Source organism: Microchirus variegatus, assembly GCF_963457635.1.
Source record: "Microchirus variegatus genome assembly, chromosome: 1".
Classification (NCBI taxonomy): Eukaryota; Metazoa; Chordata; class Actinopteri; order Pleuronectiformes; family Soleidae; genus Microchirus; species Microchirus variegatus.
The window spans coordinates 7,236,888-7,255,467 of record NC_139802.1 but is presented as its reverse complement, the minus strand read 5'-3'; the positions used below and the strand labels follow the sequence as shown (position 1 = coordinate 7,255,467).

The 18,580-nt window shown below is 38.6% G+C and overlaps 1 protein-coding gene across 6 annotated transcripts; it reads left to right on the top strand.

The window, feature by feature from the left end:
- The first annotated feature begins 4,312 nt into the window (after positions 1–4,312).
- On the top strand, positions 4,313–17,628 carry fxyd5 (FXYD domain containing ion transport regulator 5). Of its 6 annotated transcripts, XM_083891174.1 has the most exons (10): positions 4,313–4,546; positions 8,366–8,425; positions 8,541–8,567; positions 10,169–10,192; positions 10,401–10,424; positions 11,300–11,374; positions 13,413–13,440; positions 13,529–13,560; positions 13,667–13,703; positions 13,825–14,332. In XM_083891174.1, the coding sequence occupies exons 2-9, from the start codon at positions 8,371–8,373 to the stop codon at positions 13,669–13,671; spliced, it is 270 nt and encodes an 89-aa protein (XP_083747300.1). In that variant the 5' UTR covers positions 4,313–4,546; positions 8,366–8,370; the 3' UTR covers positions 13,672–13,703; positions 13,825–14,332. The 6 variants fall into 6 exon arrangements, with proteins under 6 accessions (XP_083747300.1, XP_083747301.1, XP_083747297.1 ...); XM_083891175.1 differs by lacking the exon at positions 8,541–8,567 and having other exon boundaries at positions 13,825–14,356; XM_083891171.1 differs by lacking the exons at positions 13,413–13,440; positions 13,529–13,560; positions 13,667–13,703; positions 13,825–14,332 and adding exons at positions 15,284–15,319; positions 16,342–17,628 and having other exon boundaries at positions 8,369–8,425.
- The last annotated feature ends 952 nt before the right edge of the window (positions 17,629–18,580 follow it).

Sequence of the window (18,580 nt, the reverse complement as noted above, 5' to 3'; positions counted from 1 at the left end):
GGTAGGGATGGGCACGAATACTTGGTGTATTTGTTGGATTATAAAAAATCAGTCAGATATTGTGCCTATTCCTGAGTATATTCAAATTACATTTATTAACAAACCAATTACTTAATTGCCGAAATGCTGATGGCATCTCTGTGTGAGGTGTGATCACCGTGATCACCGTGAACAAACCGACATGTGACATGGGTCAATGCTGAAGAATAATTAAATAATTCCCATTTCTCAGTATCTCAGAGAGGACAGTGGTCATGGAGAACATGTCTGCTGACTTACTCTATGTCGTAGGAGGTCACTACCAAAAATGTGTGGCATCTGTGGCAACTACAGTAACTACTAAACAGATAATTTGATGAGTGCAGAAGGGAACAGGGCCTCTGTTGTGTCTGTGATCGTCAGGTCCTCGATCACTATGTGGTGAGTACATGAAAACCTACTCCAACACTTCTGTGTTCAGATAAAGTTCACTGCTGAATTTATCAGCATTGCTATGATGGTTCTTTGCTCCCCTCTTTATGTTACTCCCAATGTTAACTTTGACTATTTTAATAGCAGCCCATCCATGCTTTTAATCAACGATTGTACTTGGTGGTGGAAGTTTCCATTTTGAACTCCACTTTGCCCCTTATTATGCAAACTCCAAACTTAATTTGACCACTGGAATAATCGAGTACAGATCAGCGAGTGATGGGACAGCTCTTTGACCATTCAACCGCTTATTTTTTTAACAGCAAGAACTAAAAAGGACTCCACGGAGTCCTTTTAAAGGAATAGGAGTGTGGTTTTTAATTGCATTTGATCTAATTTAATTAAGAAATAGCAGAGAATCCCCTATGGTAATTACTGATTAAAAAGCAGGTGAGGCTGACAGGCATGGCCATCAAACGCTACCAAGCTTGCAATCCAATCACTGCTTGTCATCCAAGGACACTTAAGACTCATCTGGGTACAATATTAATTTGAGCCCTAGTCTTTAGTTCTGTGCTCCAGCCTTAAGACAGTCTCTTGGAGAATTAAGGTTAGTGTATTCCATTTCCTCAATTCATTCAAAGTAGTCATCTTATTTTCAGGAGTTTTAATACCAGGCCGTCAGCAACTCGAGAAAATACCCTGAATGAATATCTGAATGAATGCAGAATTGAAAGCTTAACTGAAAGCAAGCAGCTGTAGAATGTGGCTAACATTTTTTTTTTTTTTTTTTACAACCCTAATAAACTGGACTATGAAAAATGTGGAGTGATTCTGCTGAACTTGGCTTATTCACATCCAGTCATCACATTAGTCCATTTCTTTGTGACTCGTTAAATGTTGTTTACTTGGGTTCTGTCTTCTATTGTTCTTTCTTGATTACTGGGAGAAAAAAAAATATATGTTTCATTCTTGACCAACACCTCCATCTAGTGGACAAATAAATTGTACCGTAGCAATTACAGCTCTTTCCACCACTCTCTTGTAGCAGCATGTGTATGTTGTATCGAAGATCCTTTATCTTCTAAATAAATATCATAACTCTATGCTCACTTCACTGTTTGCCTACGCCATTTTTGATTTTCCCCACTGAGCCTACAAGTATCACTGCTTTAAATAAATCCATGACTGTGTGTGTGTGTTTTACAGCCATAATGGGACACAACCTTCTCTATGTGCCACTAATGAAGGAGGGAATGTGGCAGTTTGGTGTTGAGGAGCCGAGGGAAAACTACGCACCATTGACAGACTGTGCTGGCTGTGGAGGCACACGAGTGTTAATGTTTTCACTTCACTGCAACGAGCCGCTTGCACCACAGCCTGTGAGTTACACCACGGAACAACAGGTTCGCTGCTTGACACAGTTTGGATACTCATATTCGAAATATCTTACTGATTGTTATGGATTTCAGATTTGTATCTTTTTCATTTTTGGAGTGAGACATCAACTTGTTAAAAGTATGCACACTTACTCACAAAGGGGACTTAAATTATCAAGGAGTAGAACAAAGAGTCATGTTTTTGACTTACTGTGTGGAGGAAATGGGGAAATGCCTATAAAAAAAACTTTGCAACCACTGTGAATACAATGGTGAAGAGCACTTAGAATTGTACACACACACACTCACAGTATTTCTGAAGACCAATTGCCTTTATCTTATGGATTTTGTTAAAGGCGCCATATGTAAGAATGTGGCCAAAAACGGTTACTACATTCAAATTCAAAATACCGAGGTCTTTTAGGTTTAGTTTTCTGACGTAACTGGCAACCCGTGGTTGCTCAGCAGCTTAGACTCTACTGACTGCAATGATTGGTAGACAGCGGTAGGTGGCGCCACATGCCAAAACATGATTTAAAAACATAAACATGACTTGCAGTCTGCAAAATATTTTTTTTAATGCAAATATTTTGTCTGTACTGTTGTTGTTGGTGAGTTCAGTTTGTTATATGAACATGAGTCTCTGTGACACATTAGGGGGATTTTATGGCCAGTTGCTTTAGATTTATTACATAATGAATAAGATCTGCTCAAATCCTGGTAACATACAAAATGTATTCAGTGACAGAGAAGATGGGTATAATGTCAGAGGAAAATATTATCTAAAAAAAGGCTATATCCGTACTAATTTTTAGAGCATTTGATTTGGTGGAGTGACTTTGTGGAACAGTTTGGATAATGAAATCGACAGAAGCAGAAATATTATACAATTAAGAAAATGAGTAAAAATACTATATTTTCAAGATATAGAAAACAGGTACACTAGTGTATACTATACTGTAGTATAGTATAATATAGTAATATGGACATTGGTTTTTTTGACATTGTTATTCTGAGTTGGGGTTTTTTTGTTTTGTTTTTTTATTATGATGTTCAAAATAAATATTAATTCATTCATTCACTTAAAATGTTTTTACAGAAGTGCAAAAATAATTTGATTTGGAATAATTGATACATTTGGTGAATTGGTCACTCTAAATTGACCGTAGGTGTGAGAGAGTGTGAGTGAATGGTTGTGGGTGTGGAGGATAAAGCGGAAGATAATGGATGGATGGCTGGATGGATGGAATAATTGATACTGTAGGTCTATGCTGCTTTAAGGGGTGCGTTGTCCATAAACTACATTTCCTGCCACTAGATCGCAGTGTATCATTGTATATGCATCATGCGACGAGTGAAATTGAGATTGAGACTGTGATTGCAGCAGAATGTATTCACAAAAGCCACAACCAAAAACGATGAGGCAGTGCAAGATGCAATGCATATCTTTTTTACTCAGTTTATATATGGTTTTCAGTTATTTACAGTATTATTGTTCTATATATTTATATTGTTTTATAATGTGGGTTATTAACAGTATAATGTATTTTTTTTACTAAGTTTATATAGTTTTTTAAAAGCTATTTACAGTATTTTATTGTTCTTTACATTTATATTTTCACATATTTTTTAATTACAAGGTTTTATTTCATTCATTTTGAAAAAAAAATTTTTTTGAACTCATACATTCTTCATTGGTGTCAGATTATTTATAACATAAAGGTGATGAACACTGGTTGGAAGGGCCCCCTGGGAATTTTTGCTTAGGGCCCCTACAGACTCTAGAATCGCCTCTGATTGCACTTCCAGTGTGTGAGAGCGACATCTAATGAGTGTGTTTCCTCCCTGAAGCATCCCAGAAATAACAATACATTGAATAGTCACAAGGGGGCGACTCTCCTAGTTGCATGGAAGTCCATTGGGAAACTGAGCCTTGACTTGCAAAGCTAGTAAATATTTTTCTTGGTAGTTAATGGTCTCAATCGTTACTTTCAGGTCTTTTTCAAAAGTGCATGTTGTCAATGTTGTCAAATTATGTCTCTGACAGGACACCAGTGTGATTTACAGCTGATTTAGCTGTACGCAACTGGACATGCTTGAGATAATACAGTTAAAATTGACACACTTCAAAGACTATTATCAAGCAAAATTCACATAAAAAACATACTGAGTTATTAGTAGATACATTTGCTGTCAATAAATGTTCTAAACACACATGCGGGGTAACATCTGTAAACAGCGTTGAGTCTGTGAACACGCGAAATCACGCGTTTTTAAGTCATTAACAAATGTGTGTGTGTGTGTGTGTGTGGGGGGGGGGGGGGGGGGGCACATATTAGTGAGACACAGTAGACAGTAAACAAGTAAGCGGAACACGCTGTAGCTCTAAATTCAGTTGTTTATCCGTTTCTTTTTTTGTTATTATTGGAATGGGATAGGGGGGTTAGGAGGGGGGGCTAAATAAGAACTTCAAAATAAGTCACAGCAGCTCGTACCCACCCCCTCCTCTCTCTCTCTCTCACGCTCCCATTCCTGTGAGACAAGACCAAGGAGAAGCGGAACCTTATCTTGGTTGGACCGCTTCAGACATTTCAATTGCAAAAAAAAGCATCATAAGTGGTTTTATTTTGCTGCTCATAGCAGAATTTATATCATTATTATTATTATTATTATTATTATTATTATTTTCACACACTAACTTAGAAAACTGCAGCAAAGTTCGGCTCAGTGGACGGAAAGGAGGAAAAGAAAAGACGGTGAGTTTATTGTATTATTTTATTTATTTTTTTAAATGCCTAAATTGGTTCTTGCAAACGGCCTTTATTTAAACACATTTGGCGTAAACACATTAAATCGTTAAACAGTTCGACACTCGACTCAATATTTGACTTGTTTGTGTCCACGTTGTTTTCTCCTCGACTCGTTTTTTTTTTTGTTCCTCCAATAAATGCCTCTGTGACCATGTGACCATTTAATTGCACGAATCCATAATCTGGGTTATTTTGGCTAGCCCTCGCTATCACCGGTGTGTTGCAGACTATCCATGCTGAGGAAAAGTTTTCATTCCTTGGTAGAAATGCCACGCCAGCCGAGGAACTGCGTGTTTTAGTGGCCGTTTCCACCGTGGACTGGAGGAGAATATTGTTGTCAACTGAACTCTCGTTAAATTGCTGTTAAATCGACGTCAACAGCAACTCGAAAAACTTCAAGTTTGCGTCATGTCGGGTACTTTGCGTGTTAAAGGTACAGTGTGAAGTTTCAGCTGAATGTCAGTCGCCTCACTCTTCCTCTCTAAACATGGAGTATAAGCTGTGGTAGCCTTCAGTTATCATTAAAACTCAAAAGATGTCTAGTGTGTATAGTGGTCCAACATGGCAGCATCTGTAGAGAACACTATGAGACCTTGTTTAGACTGCAAATCGGATGTTTTGAGCATATTCAGACTGTATCTCGTTTGATTTGTGGCTGATTCTTGCAAAGATGGCTCAAACCACATTCAGGGGAGGTTTTGATTGTGATTCTGATTGGGTTTTTACAGATCCTTTTTAAATCTGAACATCTCGGGTTGCTCAGATATGATTTAAATGTGTAATGTGAACAGTTGGTCAGGAAGATCAGATTCTGATCGGATATGCTTACTAATCCAATTTGGGCTGGCATTCTAAACAAGGCCTAGCAAGCTCTCATTCTGTGCTATTGTAAACAACTATTGATGCACTGAGGTGATTGTACACTCCAAACAAAATCTGAGTCGAATTTATCCGTGTTCCATTTCTGCCAAATAGAAACAATGTCGGCCAACTTATACACACTGGACTTTTAATTCTTGCATTGTCAAGTCACACAGATAGTATTTTCTGAAGTAATTAATATTTGCCCATTCTTTTTGACCATTAAGAGCATAATGACTAGATTAATAATGAACCTTAGCATTACTAGCATGTGGTAAAATAATATCTGTTATTACTGAAACACACGCACACACTCTATAATATGATTTGAAGTGCAGGGAAAGCTTTTCCCCCCTTATTGACAGACTGTTAGGCATTATCCTGCTTTATTTTAATCCATAGTAATTATTTTTTGAAGTGTTGCCTTTTTGCCGTCTCCCCATTATAGTTGTCTGCATTACTCAGAAGTCTAACAAACAAGATTATTTGATCACTTCTTGTTAGTATAACTCACCCTTGTGCTGGTTTGATTAAACCTAATTGGCAGGCCGTTGTTAATCCTGCGCCCTCTCCTTCTCCACATTCACCCGCCCACCTCCACTCATGTGAGAATCCACGTTCAGCGGTGGTCTCGGCCAAAAAGAGGAAAACAACATTCTTATTCCACGGCTTAGAGAGTTAGTGCAGGGGTGCAACATTTCAATGTTAGTGCAGATCCTCAGGTTTTTATTAGAATAATGTGACTGTGGAGGTGATTGAACAACATGGTTGTCATTAGGGATGTGACAATGTGCAATTAAGTTGCGCGTTGTGCCTGTGATGAATCGGAGAATATTGTTAATGCTTCACTTGAGTGTCTTAAAAATGCTCACTGACATACAGTCCTAGCAATTTATTGGCATTTAAGTGCCACAAGGGGGAGCCTATAGTTGTGTCAGGAACTCATGATTTGTGTAATACTTGTTGGTTATTTAAAGGTCCACTGTGTAACAATTTGGTGGGTTTATTGGCACAAATTGAATGAATGTATTTAAAAATGGCTATATCAATAGAATGACTTCCTGGAGATGATTGGGAAAGGGTCCCACCATTAGGTATCACTAATACTAAGACATTGGACCATTAAAGCGGACCTAGACCGGAAGTTCCAATTAACGCTGTTTTTTAGTGTGTATCTGCGTCATTACCTTGTTTAAGAAGCCCTGAAGATTCAAAACAAACAGTTCAGCCACTGCTGAGAATGCTGTGTTTTATTGTAATCTCGGTTTCAGAGATCTCTGAAATAACCCGGTCCGGTTACGTAAACATCGGTTCTCCGGAACAGCAGATCCTCCTGGTCCGGGCACTAGTCCGGGCACATCCGGTTGCGTACATTGAACCGCAGAAGAAGAATAACGTCCGTTGTGGAGGTGTTTCACGAGCGTCAGTGTCTTCTGACTCTGGGTCTGACTCCGGGTCAAAGTCATTAAAGGGACTGCAGCGGGGAGTCGTGACAAAACTATTTTTAAACATTGTTAAAACAATGTTTTGATAATGAGTAGCAGTGCATCCACCGTTCCAGAGGGGGGAGCTGCGCTTCTGAGAGCGGGTGTGCTGAATATGTCACTTCCGGGGACTGGCCAATCACAAGACAGTTGGGAAGCCCGGGTGAGAGTTGAGTCTGAAATATCGCGGCTGGGAAACAGCGTCAGAAAAGAGGATTTCTATCGTTTACAGCAACTAGGAGGTTTTTGACCATAAAAACAAGTTAATGTATGTAAGAAGACCTCCATAACTAACATATATGTGCAACAGGACCACTCTATGTGAGAATAATCTAACAATAACTAAAGAGATGTTCACATTTTAACAATACAATATTAAATCACAACTACTCTTGTTTACTCTGGACAAGCATGACATAACAAAGTAGCCGAGCCTCCAGAAACCTTTTGGGGTTCAGGTTCACCGCAGACTGTAAAGCTCCTCCAGTCACAAAGTCTGGTTGTGTAGTTTTTAGTTTGTAAACATGGGTGTAAGACTATCTCAAAGAATGTACTGGATAATATATAGACAGGAGAACGGCACAGGGAGCTGTGTGCTGCATGTGCCCACCGGATGACCTAGTAAAACCAATCCAAACCCACTGACCAAACTCCATGTGCAACTCAACACCAGCTTTGCCTCGCACCCTTCGACTGCCAAGCCCCAGATCCTAAGGTGCCGAGTCTGAAATAGATCCTCTCCCCTCACAGTCGGGAGGCTACAATATTAAAACATAGACTAATCAGCCACAACGTCTATATGTGTTTTAGTTAGAGATAAAGATAGAAAGTTGTAATTGTCGTCTACAGAAAGGAACAAGTTATCAATGCAATGAAGTTCTTGACTTGTTTCTTTCTGGTTGTATGAACTTGCACTAGAAATTATACCTGAAACTCTTACGTATTTATTTTTTGTACACCGATCACCACAGCATTTAATGCTATCGCTGATTGTTTTCTACCAGAAGTAGACTTATATTTGAGGCGTGATCCTTGAACAAGTTAAATGCCCATGAAGACGCTGGCAGATAAAGAGTGTATGTCTCCCTTTGTATGTACTGTATGTATCCACTGCTCTGAGACCTGAGCTTTATCTGGTTTGGTATTTTCTAGTTGTAAGATTTTAGAAAACAGGCTCCTCTTTGTTAGCAAAGCATTTTTGATTAAAACTGCATTCCGTTCCAGAGTTTATCTCGAAAACACATTTTCATAAGCCACTTTACCACCACTATACAACATGTGTCGGGACTGAGATGATGCATCCGAATGAATAAGTTTAACTATACCCTCATGAAAACATTAATCCAGAATGCGAGCTTATGATCAGATTAAGACAGGAATTACTACTCTTTATATGTTTTAATGGTTTGTTTCTTAACAGCAGGTATGATGGACCTCGTGTTGTTGGTGGCATTCATCTCCTGGTTTTCTCCAGCACTCGGTGAGCTTCCCTCTACATTACATGTTCTTGTGAATGTGCAATTTTCAAGTTGCCTCCCCATTTTTTTTCACGAGTCCTTCCGTCACATAAACGAGCTAATGTGTCTGTGTAACAGGGTCAGGATTTGGTAGGGAAATGCCCGGTAAGTTTCCTTGCATTAGTGTGGTCACCAGCAGCATTGCATGGCCTTTTGAGAGCCTCATTTTGTGTGCGTGTTTCACACTTCACACTGGCATTAATTTTGGCTATATTTACATTTGATATTTTCCCTTCAGTGTCATTGTTTTGCTTTGCGGGAAAAGGCCATGTCAGAGTAGTGTAAATGTTTCTTTTTCAGTGCAGTTACAGTAATAAATTTATTCAGACATCGTCCAGGTTTTTCCATTGTTAATGTATCTTGCTCTGGGGTTCATTCCTGCGTGTGTGCTGCACGTCATCAGTTGAGCTTGATGTTAAGCAGGTTTTCCAACTGTCTTTCTAGAGACGACTCAAAAATCACTTTTCCATGTCCTATACTGAGTATCTACCAATACTGATATCAGTCCGATACACTCATTTTACACTTTACCTCTTAGCCATTTCAAAGAAATATTTCCTACAAAGAACATTTTTGCATATATAAGCATGTGATGTATAGTTTATTTGGATTATATTGGATTGACTATACAATATCCAATCTAATGATTAAGTATCACTTCAGTTCTTCCCTATTTATTTCCTCAGGATTGTATCAGTGTTTTTTAGGTCATTTTTCCATATTTACCTTCTGACGGTAATATAACAGTGAACTCCAGCACTTAAAAGGATTGTAAGACGGTTCATAAAAATACATGAAAAATTCAATAAAAAATTGTGTCAGAAGTGTTATCTTTTTATATAATGACATTTTAAAATGCCGATCACAATCACAGTTGAATGTGTTAAATAGCGAATGACGCAGCGTGAGATGTCGCAACTCCAAGGTTACATCCTTTTCACTCTCTAGCGTTATTTTATTTGTGTCCTCATTATTTGAACTTAATTGTTCTGGTTGTTTTTGCAAAGAATTATGATTTGGATAATTACCAAGTTCAGTAAACTGTCATGCAGGTTTTTAAAGAGTATACAGCAGAGAAGTGAGGGGTCTGTTGTTTCTCGTGTCACTGACAGAACACAGATTAAAGTAGATCAGAATCTGTAAACAATCTTGAAGAAAGTGTCAGATTTAATGTATGTGTTTACTGACTGACTGAGATGGATTTTAATATGTAAAGCAATGTCTGATGAATTCTTTATTCTGCTTTGTTGGATTATTTAAAACCTGTGATTATGCTTGTACAATTTTACTAAGATACAAGTTGGGGGTCTGGTTTTTATTTATACGCCACTTTTCATGCACCAGGGATGATTTAAAAACAGCAAAGAGACAGAATAGTCAGATATCAATACAAAGGTAAACATTACAATCAATAAGAAATGAAAGGAGGAGAGATTAGAGTCCTAAAAATGTCAAATAAATACATAACAAAGAAAAAAGGATTCTTTTTTTAAAAGGTAGAATAAAAAGGGTGATTAAAATGACTAAATAAGTTGAAGAAATGTTTTAAAAATTGCAGAATTGGGCTGAATGAAGTGTTCACGTTCTCTGCTGTGTGAATTTGCCTCGGTGGCATCAGTTTTACCAGTTGCTGACACGCAGTCACACACCAATGTGAATGTCTTTCTCCAGACTAATGATTTGTCTTTATTTATTTATTTTTGCAGCGTCAGCAGCAGATCGGGACAAAGGTGGGTATTATTTGAATCGAACCATGGAAAGTCCAATTAAGATAATTTAGCCGGCATATGAATTGGCTCTGGCACCGCACTGGCTAATGAACAGAAGACTGACTGAGAGCCTAAAAATGCTGAACAGCCACTTATATCGTAAGTGCTCTCTGAAGTGTGTCAGTGGATAAATCTGCCTCTCTCTCTCTCTTTTTCTCTCTCCTACCAGACTACGACAGTGCTTTTCATTATGGTAAGTGTTAAGCAGATGAACATGGTCATTTAACGGCTGTCTCTCTACACAGGAAACATCTGTAGGGTCAAGATGATTTTGCACTTTTTTTTTTTTTTTTTACAAGTAGTGGAAAACTTGCACCCTGAGGCCAAGATTCTTTATTAGTCTGCACATGCTCACAGTCCTGTCCACTGTGCTTCAGCTCATATTTTCACTCGGTCCAAGGCCTTGACTTGTACGACAGGACGTGACATCTACTTTGATGATGTTTTTTTTCTATATGTGTTCTGGTGAAAGAAGGAAAACCAAAGCTGTTGTTCCCACAGCTTGTAGGCCATTTGGGACTTCTCTAAATATACTACTTCTGAAGATACTAAGATATCAAAACAAAACAAATCAAAACTAAATTGTGTTATTTTACACTGATCCGTTTCGTGGGAAGATTTGGGTACATTTATCCTCTCAGGCCTCAGCCTTATCCCTGTTGATACCTCCAGTCACAACAGTGATATGAGAGAAAAACACTTACTCAAAATTCTGTTTATATTACTCATGGACTTGCCTTTTTTTTTTCTTTTTCTCTCTGCAAATGAAAATGCTGCCCCACACCAACCTCTGCCTGCTTTTGATTTGTTGTCCGTTTTGCACCATTTCTTCCCGCCTCACAGGAAAACACAACTACAGAGATAAACGTAACCACAGTGTTTACAGTTTTATATCTGTGGTTCTCCAACATGACCATTAGAGGGCGGGCAAAAAAAAATAGATCTACAAAAGCTGCCCTTGAATCAAAATGCGATTAAATGCCACATAGACGTCCGTGGTATTTTGTGTAATGGAAATTTTCCACGTGCTGCTGTGCATCAATACAAAGTACCTTTATCTCATTTCAGATTATGAATCGCTGAGAATCGGTGGCCTGGTTTTCGCAGTGGTCCTGTTCATCTTGGGTATTGTCCTCATTGTCAGTAAGTGCTTCTCCACGTGCGTTACACAGCACATGTGTAATGTCAAGAGTCACCGTCACCACACTGTGATTTCTGTGTGTGCAGCGCCGTTCCTCCCAAATGTACACACTTCTCCAAAACAAGCAGACTTCTGTTTCGCTCAAGTCTGCAGGGGAGGGGAGGGGAGGGGCACATACACCTCTTGCACAATCACAGCAGCCCTTTATATAGCAGGCCACGTTATCACCTTTCTCACTCGCAGTTTGCCTCAAAGATTCTTTCTTGCGCACTGCCAGCACGTAGTGGAAGCCACGAAAACCAAAACCAGCGCATAAATAATTCACTGAGATCCACACACTGTCTGCTCCCGTTTGTTATGAAGACTGTGGATTCCACACTTTAACACTTTGAAGAGCTGTGCCCTGTGTATAGAACATGTCGCCGTAAACGGTGGCAGGCACAATACTTACTATAAGGAGCAGCTGATGAAAGTGTAAAAAATACCTGATAAATCTTTGATCTAACAGTGAGCGAGTGATCAAACCACCACAAATCAAAGACACCACAGTTTTCATCTTTGCTCACTTGTTTACTTCTAAGACTAAAACTTGTCATCTATCTTTTGCTTCAGATACATTAAATATTACTTTTGAACTCCAAAATTAATTTATGTCAATGTTATTGTATTTTAAAATTTTATTATGTAGAATTGCAATGCACACGTATAGGAATGGTTTCAAAGGATTCTGTTTTCCCCGTTTCAAAGTGGGTGAAGTGAGCGGTGTCACCTTTCACGATGCCCGCTGCTTTATTCTTAGTCTTCAGAGTATGAAGGTCAGTAGTTCAGTCTGGGGGTTCCCTAGAGTGGAGTGTGCAGCAGCAGCTATTGCATATGAGGTGGCTGCAGCGTGATATGATCCTGTGGATAAGTGAAACCTTTATAAACTGGTTAAGCTGGCTTTATTGGTGCAGCCTCTGTTGGTTCTGGGAAAGTGTTCAGCACAGCTGCCGCTTTGGTGCAGCTTGTGTGTTAAATTAGTCAAAAGGTCAAAAGTTAGTAGGTTAAAAGTACATTGTGCAAAAAAAGTGTGTTGAGTTTTCAGTTGGCATTAAAACACAAACCATGTTTAGTTATATATATATATAAATATAACTATATATATAAATATAAAAGCGTCAAGGCTCAAGAGTGATGAAAAACAACATTTTACACACTGGACCTTTTTAAGTCCATTCATGTTAAACATAATATAAAAACTAATGAATATTACTCAACATAATGTATTGAGGCTGAGTCTAAACCTAAAACTGCTTAAAAGGCTTTGCTGTTACACTACATCAGACCAGTATCAGTGACCATCAAATTAAGTCAAACTAATGTTTCTGGCTGGAAAAAAGGATATTTATTGCTCATGGTTTATTATCTTCAATAAAAATCCATAATCAATCCGTGCATGCATTTTCCAGTGCAACATGGCAGGGCGTGGTGTCAACAACACCTGCAAAACTTTCTCCCGCTCTGATGAGTAAGCCAAAGCACAAGGGGGACACCTAGTGGCCATCTTGAAAATGGCTACTCCACACTGGCGCGTATGTGTGTGGTTTTAAACAATGTGGATTTTTGCTGGGATTCAGTTTTTCATACATCTGAGGACACCAACAGATTATTAATAGTTATTCATCAACTACTTTTTTTTTTTTTTAATGTTTAAGATGATTTTGTATACATTTTGTATAGGTTCAATATATCAGGTTCAACTCAAACGCCAACAGTCACAGAATGTGACTTTAAAATAACTATAAACCCAGTGGTGTCTTAAGACTTTTCACAGTACTGTATTTATATTAATATTGAGTCAAGTAAACTGGGAGCTTATAAGGCCTCCAGAGAATGTTCACCCCATTAGGCTTAATTGCACAAGCTCAGGTCTACATTTAGGTACAGAATCAAAGCTTGGAACAATCTCTTCTTTTAGAGCTGAATAATCCTGATGAAGTGTGCTGTTAACATTAGGTTGGCTTGCATTAATTGTTCTCTTTCTTTCCCCCCTTAAATTAGGCCGGAAATGTTCCTGTAACAAGTCGCGGTGAGTCGATCACAAGTAACATGAAACAAACCAAATGTGTTACATTTTTGTGAAATTATGTTATTATTATTATCCTTTTTTATTCCAGGAAACCCAATGCCGAACATGGAGTTCAAAGGGGTAGATATATATTTCTTTCCTCTATATTAACATATATAAATATAATGTACAAATGTTAAATGTTTACCTGTTCTTCAAAAAAAATATATCCGTATTCTTTCTGCAGCCTAGTGGACACAGAGGCAACAAACAGTGAACATTCGGTAAGTTTATTATAAACATCTGTGACTGTGTTTTGTGCAGGAGGAAGTAAGGATGTTAAGTTTAGTTATACATCACTAGCTGAAGATTCATCAAAACTTGCCTTTTACCTCCTTTCCACAGCGTCACCGACCGATGCCACTAGATGGCAGCAAATACCACGAGCACAGCGAGGGACAATCTTTCCATGAACACATGAAGCTTTCATCATTTTTACAAATGTTACTATGAAACTTTGTTTTTCCTTTTAGTGATATTCTTTGTATCATCTTTACGTGTTACTAGATACATGTAGCAAGGTTATTTTAGATTAGCAATGGTGTGGTTATCGTTTGCATTTTTGTGACTTCCAAATTGAAGCAAAGATAATAAATCATGTTTGAAAATCGTGAAAATTGAATGCATCACTGTGTATTTTCTCTCTGCCATTACAAGCGAAAACAGCCGTGTACTATGCTGCACTCCTGCTCCTGCTGACGCTGCAGAAGGTTCAGTTACACATGCAGTGGTAACTACCAGCAGTGAGAGTGTGAATGATTTATGCTGCATTGTGCATCTGCAGGAGGAAAGAAAAGTGCACATTACACTTGATTTTACTGCTCTCTTCATCCAGTGCTGTTCAGTATCAGATCTTCTTGCTCTAGTAAGCTCGGCCGATTTTGTAGAAGAAGAAGCTGCAAATGCAGGCTTTAATTTTCTCTCTGCAGCTGCAGGAGGAGGAGGCTGACTGCACTGCACAGTAGACACAGTGGTGCATTTTCAGCATGCACACTCATGTTTCTGTGTAAATGAAAATGGCCAGTGTTTTTTAGCAAGAAACTCCAGGTAATGGCACAACCAAAAACAATATGCAGACAAATTAGCGGAAAAATCTTGTTTGTTTTGCTTGTCGCCAATCTATTCTAAGCTAGTCTCGTCCACACCCTGTCAGTTTTGGCATCGTGATGAGCCCTGGATTAAAGAACTGGATTGGAACCATAGCTAATATTACTGGTAAAGCGTAAAACCTGTCCAGGTATTTCATATTTGAAAAAATTTGTTTTCAACAAGTGTCTTTATTTGTCTTTAATCAGGACATGTATCACATCATTCATTCCAAATGCCAATAATCACACAATCAAGACATAAAAACATCAAAGCTGCTGGTGCCCCAAGACTTTTGAAGAGTGCTGTATACGAGCTGAGAGTAGAATTATTTATTGACAGCTGTTTTCAAAACATTGCTCTTCTCTGCTGCTGTGATGATCATCTTGTATCCTTTTGTTTTTTTTTCTGCTGAGCAAAGATGCTGCATGGAGGACCTCACAGTTGACAGAAAGAAATACTCCTGAGAAAATGAGAATCCTATATCCTGCAGAGCTCGAGAGCTGGGAAGCTTGTTGTTGCCGAGTGCAGAATTTAAAAACACACCTATTGCTGTCCTTGGTGCTGAAATGGACACCTTAATCATTGTTTGTGCTTCCACACTTACACTTTGCCAATATGACCAACAGAGGCCACCAGAGGCTTGTTGCGTGAATGGGGTGAAGTCTGCCATCTTGTTTTTATTTGCTCTGTGATTGACCAGTCTGTTTCTTTTCAGAAACTCTGTTTCCAGACTCAAGTGAATTTGATCATGGTAAGATACATGTTTCTAATGTTAGTAAAACACCATCTATGTCATGAAGAGTTTTTTTTTCTCACTGTGGTTCATTATAAACTCAAGAGAAGCTATGTGGTGACACCCTGTACAGTTGTACATGATGAGACCGCTGTGTGGACCATTGTCCTCATTATTGTTATGTTTGTCTCTGGCATTTTAATAGCCTTGAGTAAATGCAGTCTTTAATCCGGATTGGTGGCTCAGTGTTAGAGTGAGTCATCGCTCACCTGAAAGGTTGTGGGATGGATTCCTGGCTCTGCTAGTCTACATGCCATAGTAGACCTTGGGGAAAACAGTTAGGTAATGCAGAGGTCCACTGCCACCCAGTGTAGTGTCCCAGAGGAATGGTCTAAGTGTGTTAACCTGAAGTCAACACTGTATGATTACTACTGGGCCTCCATTTTACGACTTTTGATGGACATAAATGATTTTATTTTTATTCTTTAGAGACAGCTCTGCATAATATTCATTCATACAGTTTTCGTAAAGTTTTGGCAAAACCTTTTCAATCTCATGTGATAGTTAGTTCAAAGGTTAATGGACAATATTGTATACTTATCATACTTCCACCAGACAGGTCATATAGATGCCTACAGTTATTCACACTGATGTTATTAGAGCTCATCATGCCGTCCCTGGTAGTTATAATACAGTAACTTTATCAAGGCAGTGTTTTTTGTAGTATTGTCCTTCAGTGTCGAGTCCCAAGCCTGTGACCGATTGCCACTCCTTTGGCGCTCTGCAATTCAATATTGCTGATCGTTTTCCTTTTTCTTGATGATATAATCTATGAACTAAATACATGAAATCATTAATAGCTACTACTGTATTTGATTCAGTAATCCATGTGACTGTAATCAACACATAAATGAAACCATGAAATAGTTTGTCTCTGTGGGTATGTTTGTAGATTTTTCTCAACAAAAAATATGTTTTGAAAGGATTTGTGTTACAATTTCAAATTGTATTATATTAAAATGTTATGTCTGTTCTTTTAGGTGCATGGAGAAGAACAACAACTGTGTCTTGTGACAATGGGGAACCTGAGGCAAACCAAACTGGCATGGAATGTGATGGAATTGTGCACCCTGTCCTCACATGAAAGCATGTACTATGACATCCTGATGGACAACAGAATGGAATTCAAGTACTGTTTGAACAGTGGTGTTGAGCTGATATTCTATTCTCTGCTCTGCTCCAGCCTGGATCTCCACCTACATGCAGGAGCTTCAGTCAGTGGGTTTTTATTCCCGAATGGTACGCCTCCTCACATCAACTAGCATTCACTAATGCTAATTGTTAAAACAAATTAAAAAATTAAATCACTAATGAAGTATATTTGTTTAGCAGCAGCTTCACTGGAAAACTTGACCATTTCAATCTTGATTTTTGTCTCTTTAAAGTTAGGGTGGGAGATCATATTCTGGAGATTTTTTTTTTTTGTCATAAAAATTAAAAATGTCAGTCAGCTGTGGAACGGACAGGCCTGTAAAAACACCATCCAATCATACTGAACGGCGTTGGATCGTGATGCATCAGTCAAACTGCCATCTCTCCTCCTCGTACCCCTCTTTGTACACTAATCGCACCAGAGCTCATGCTTTTGCTAAATGCAATGAGACAGTTGCAGCAACGTTATGGCAGAAAAGGTGCCAACAACAGTTGTAGGTAGCGAAAAGGCTGAAAAAGGCTGATGCAGAGCTGATCCAAGACCAGAGTGAACATCACACAGCAAGGGCAACAAAGGGATGTCATGGTGGATCTGCTTCTACTGGACCGGTAGATTAACTTTATGTCTTTGTTTACAGTATTTGTTGTTTATCATCATCACGTTGTCAATTGGACAAGTATCCAAAAACCGAAAAAGGTCATTTTCTGTTTAATGTGGATTATGATCCAACAAAAAATTGAGGGCACACCTTCTTTTAAATCCACGTTGTTTACAGTAACTAGAAGCTTACTTGTAAAATGACTATTAGTAAATGCCAATTCAATATTTGAGTTTGATAGTTCTTTCAATGCTTTGTCAACATATTGGATTAAAGAATCATCAAAGCAGTCATGGTTGGCACTGGACCACACCTATGTAAACCTACAGCAGGACCCGTGTCATCGCCAGGTTCTGCCTTAATTTGTTTTTGGGGAATGTTTTTTTTAAACTGATAGGATTTCTCCAGCTTCACGGTTTTTGATTGGCTTAGTTTTTTGTCCGTTGGAACATAAAAAAGGACGGCACTAAAAACATTCTTCACACTCTCAGAAGATTCACTTCACAAGACATTGTTTTTGCCGTCTTTCAGGTCAAATGGTTGCATTTATACAAGTCGAATAAAATCTTTTTTTCCGTCTTTTAGCCATGGGTGTTCTGCTGCTGCTTTGTGCTTTGGGAGCTTTACTCAGCTGTAAGTATCTTTTGTCATATTCCTATTTTTCTCTTTTTGTGTTAGACTGTGTAAGGTTTGCTTTAAGTTTAGTCATTTAAATATATTTCTTCAAAACCTTGGCTGTGAATTCCCCATCAGGACATGAGGCTGAAGTTATCACTCAATTTGAGGAAATGAATCCAGGTTGTTTTGAGAGTGCGACACATACTTGATAGTCATTAATATAGAAATGTGCTTTTGTTAGGGATTAGGATTTATTTTCAGCTGCTATTAAGTTGAAACCATTATAATGAATTGCCGACACGGGGATGTATTCTAAATCCTCTAGGCCCTGTCTGAGCACAGAAAATGTTCTTTACACAGAATATGCACATATATTATATTTCAATTACACAATTTTTTCGGCAAAAGTGACATTGAGTGCTGCTGAGAGGCAGTCAAGTGTCAGTGGCGATCTCTCTAGTATTGTTTTGTTGCACTCTTCATATGATCAAATATGTGTCCAGCCGAGGTTGTCTTGCTCGTCTAAATCCTTCGATTGCCTTGGCAAAAACTTGGCACATTGTCCATTTCCTACTTTTTTTTGGCATATTGTCTTCTGAGTTGCGAAACACCGTTTTGTTCCTGACTGCTTTGCTTAATGAGAACTCTTTTTTTGACATGTGTTTTTCTGTCTCTCTACTCCCGGCTCCATCTGTCAGGTCCATCGTCTGCTGGATTCGTAGGCAGGGAGTTTGTCCTGTCATTCATGCAGAATTGGATTAAAGATCATACAGCCCCTAATCATCGTGTCTCTATCACTGCTGTTGAGGCCAATACTAAAGTGACAGTGTCTGTGCCTCCCTTAAACTTC

What these genes read in the sequence shown, in the direction of transcription:
- fxyd5 (XM_083891171.1), top strand. Translation starts at nt 8,371, where the DNA reads ATGATGGACCTCGTGTTGTTGGTGGCATTCATCTCCTGGTTTTCTCCA. An exon ending in GGGTATTGTCCTCATTGTCA is followed by an intron (nt 11,375 to 15,283) that starts GTAAGTGCTTCT and finishes GTTTCTTTTCAG; the next exon opens with AAACTCTGTTTCCAGACTCA. An exon ending in CTCAAGTGAATTTGATCATG is followed by an intron (nt 15,320 to 16,341) that starts GTAAGATACATG and finishes CTGTTCTTTTAG; the next exon opens with GTGCATGGAGAAGAACAACA.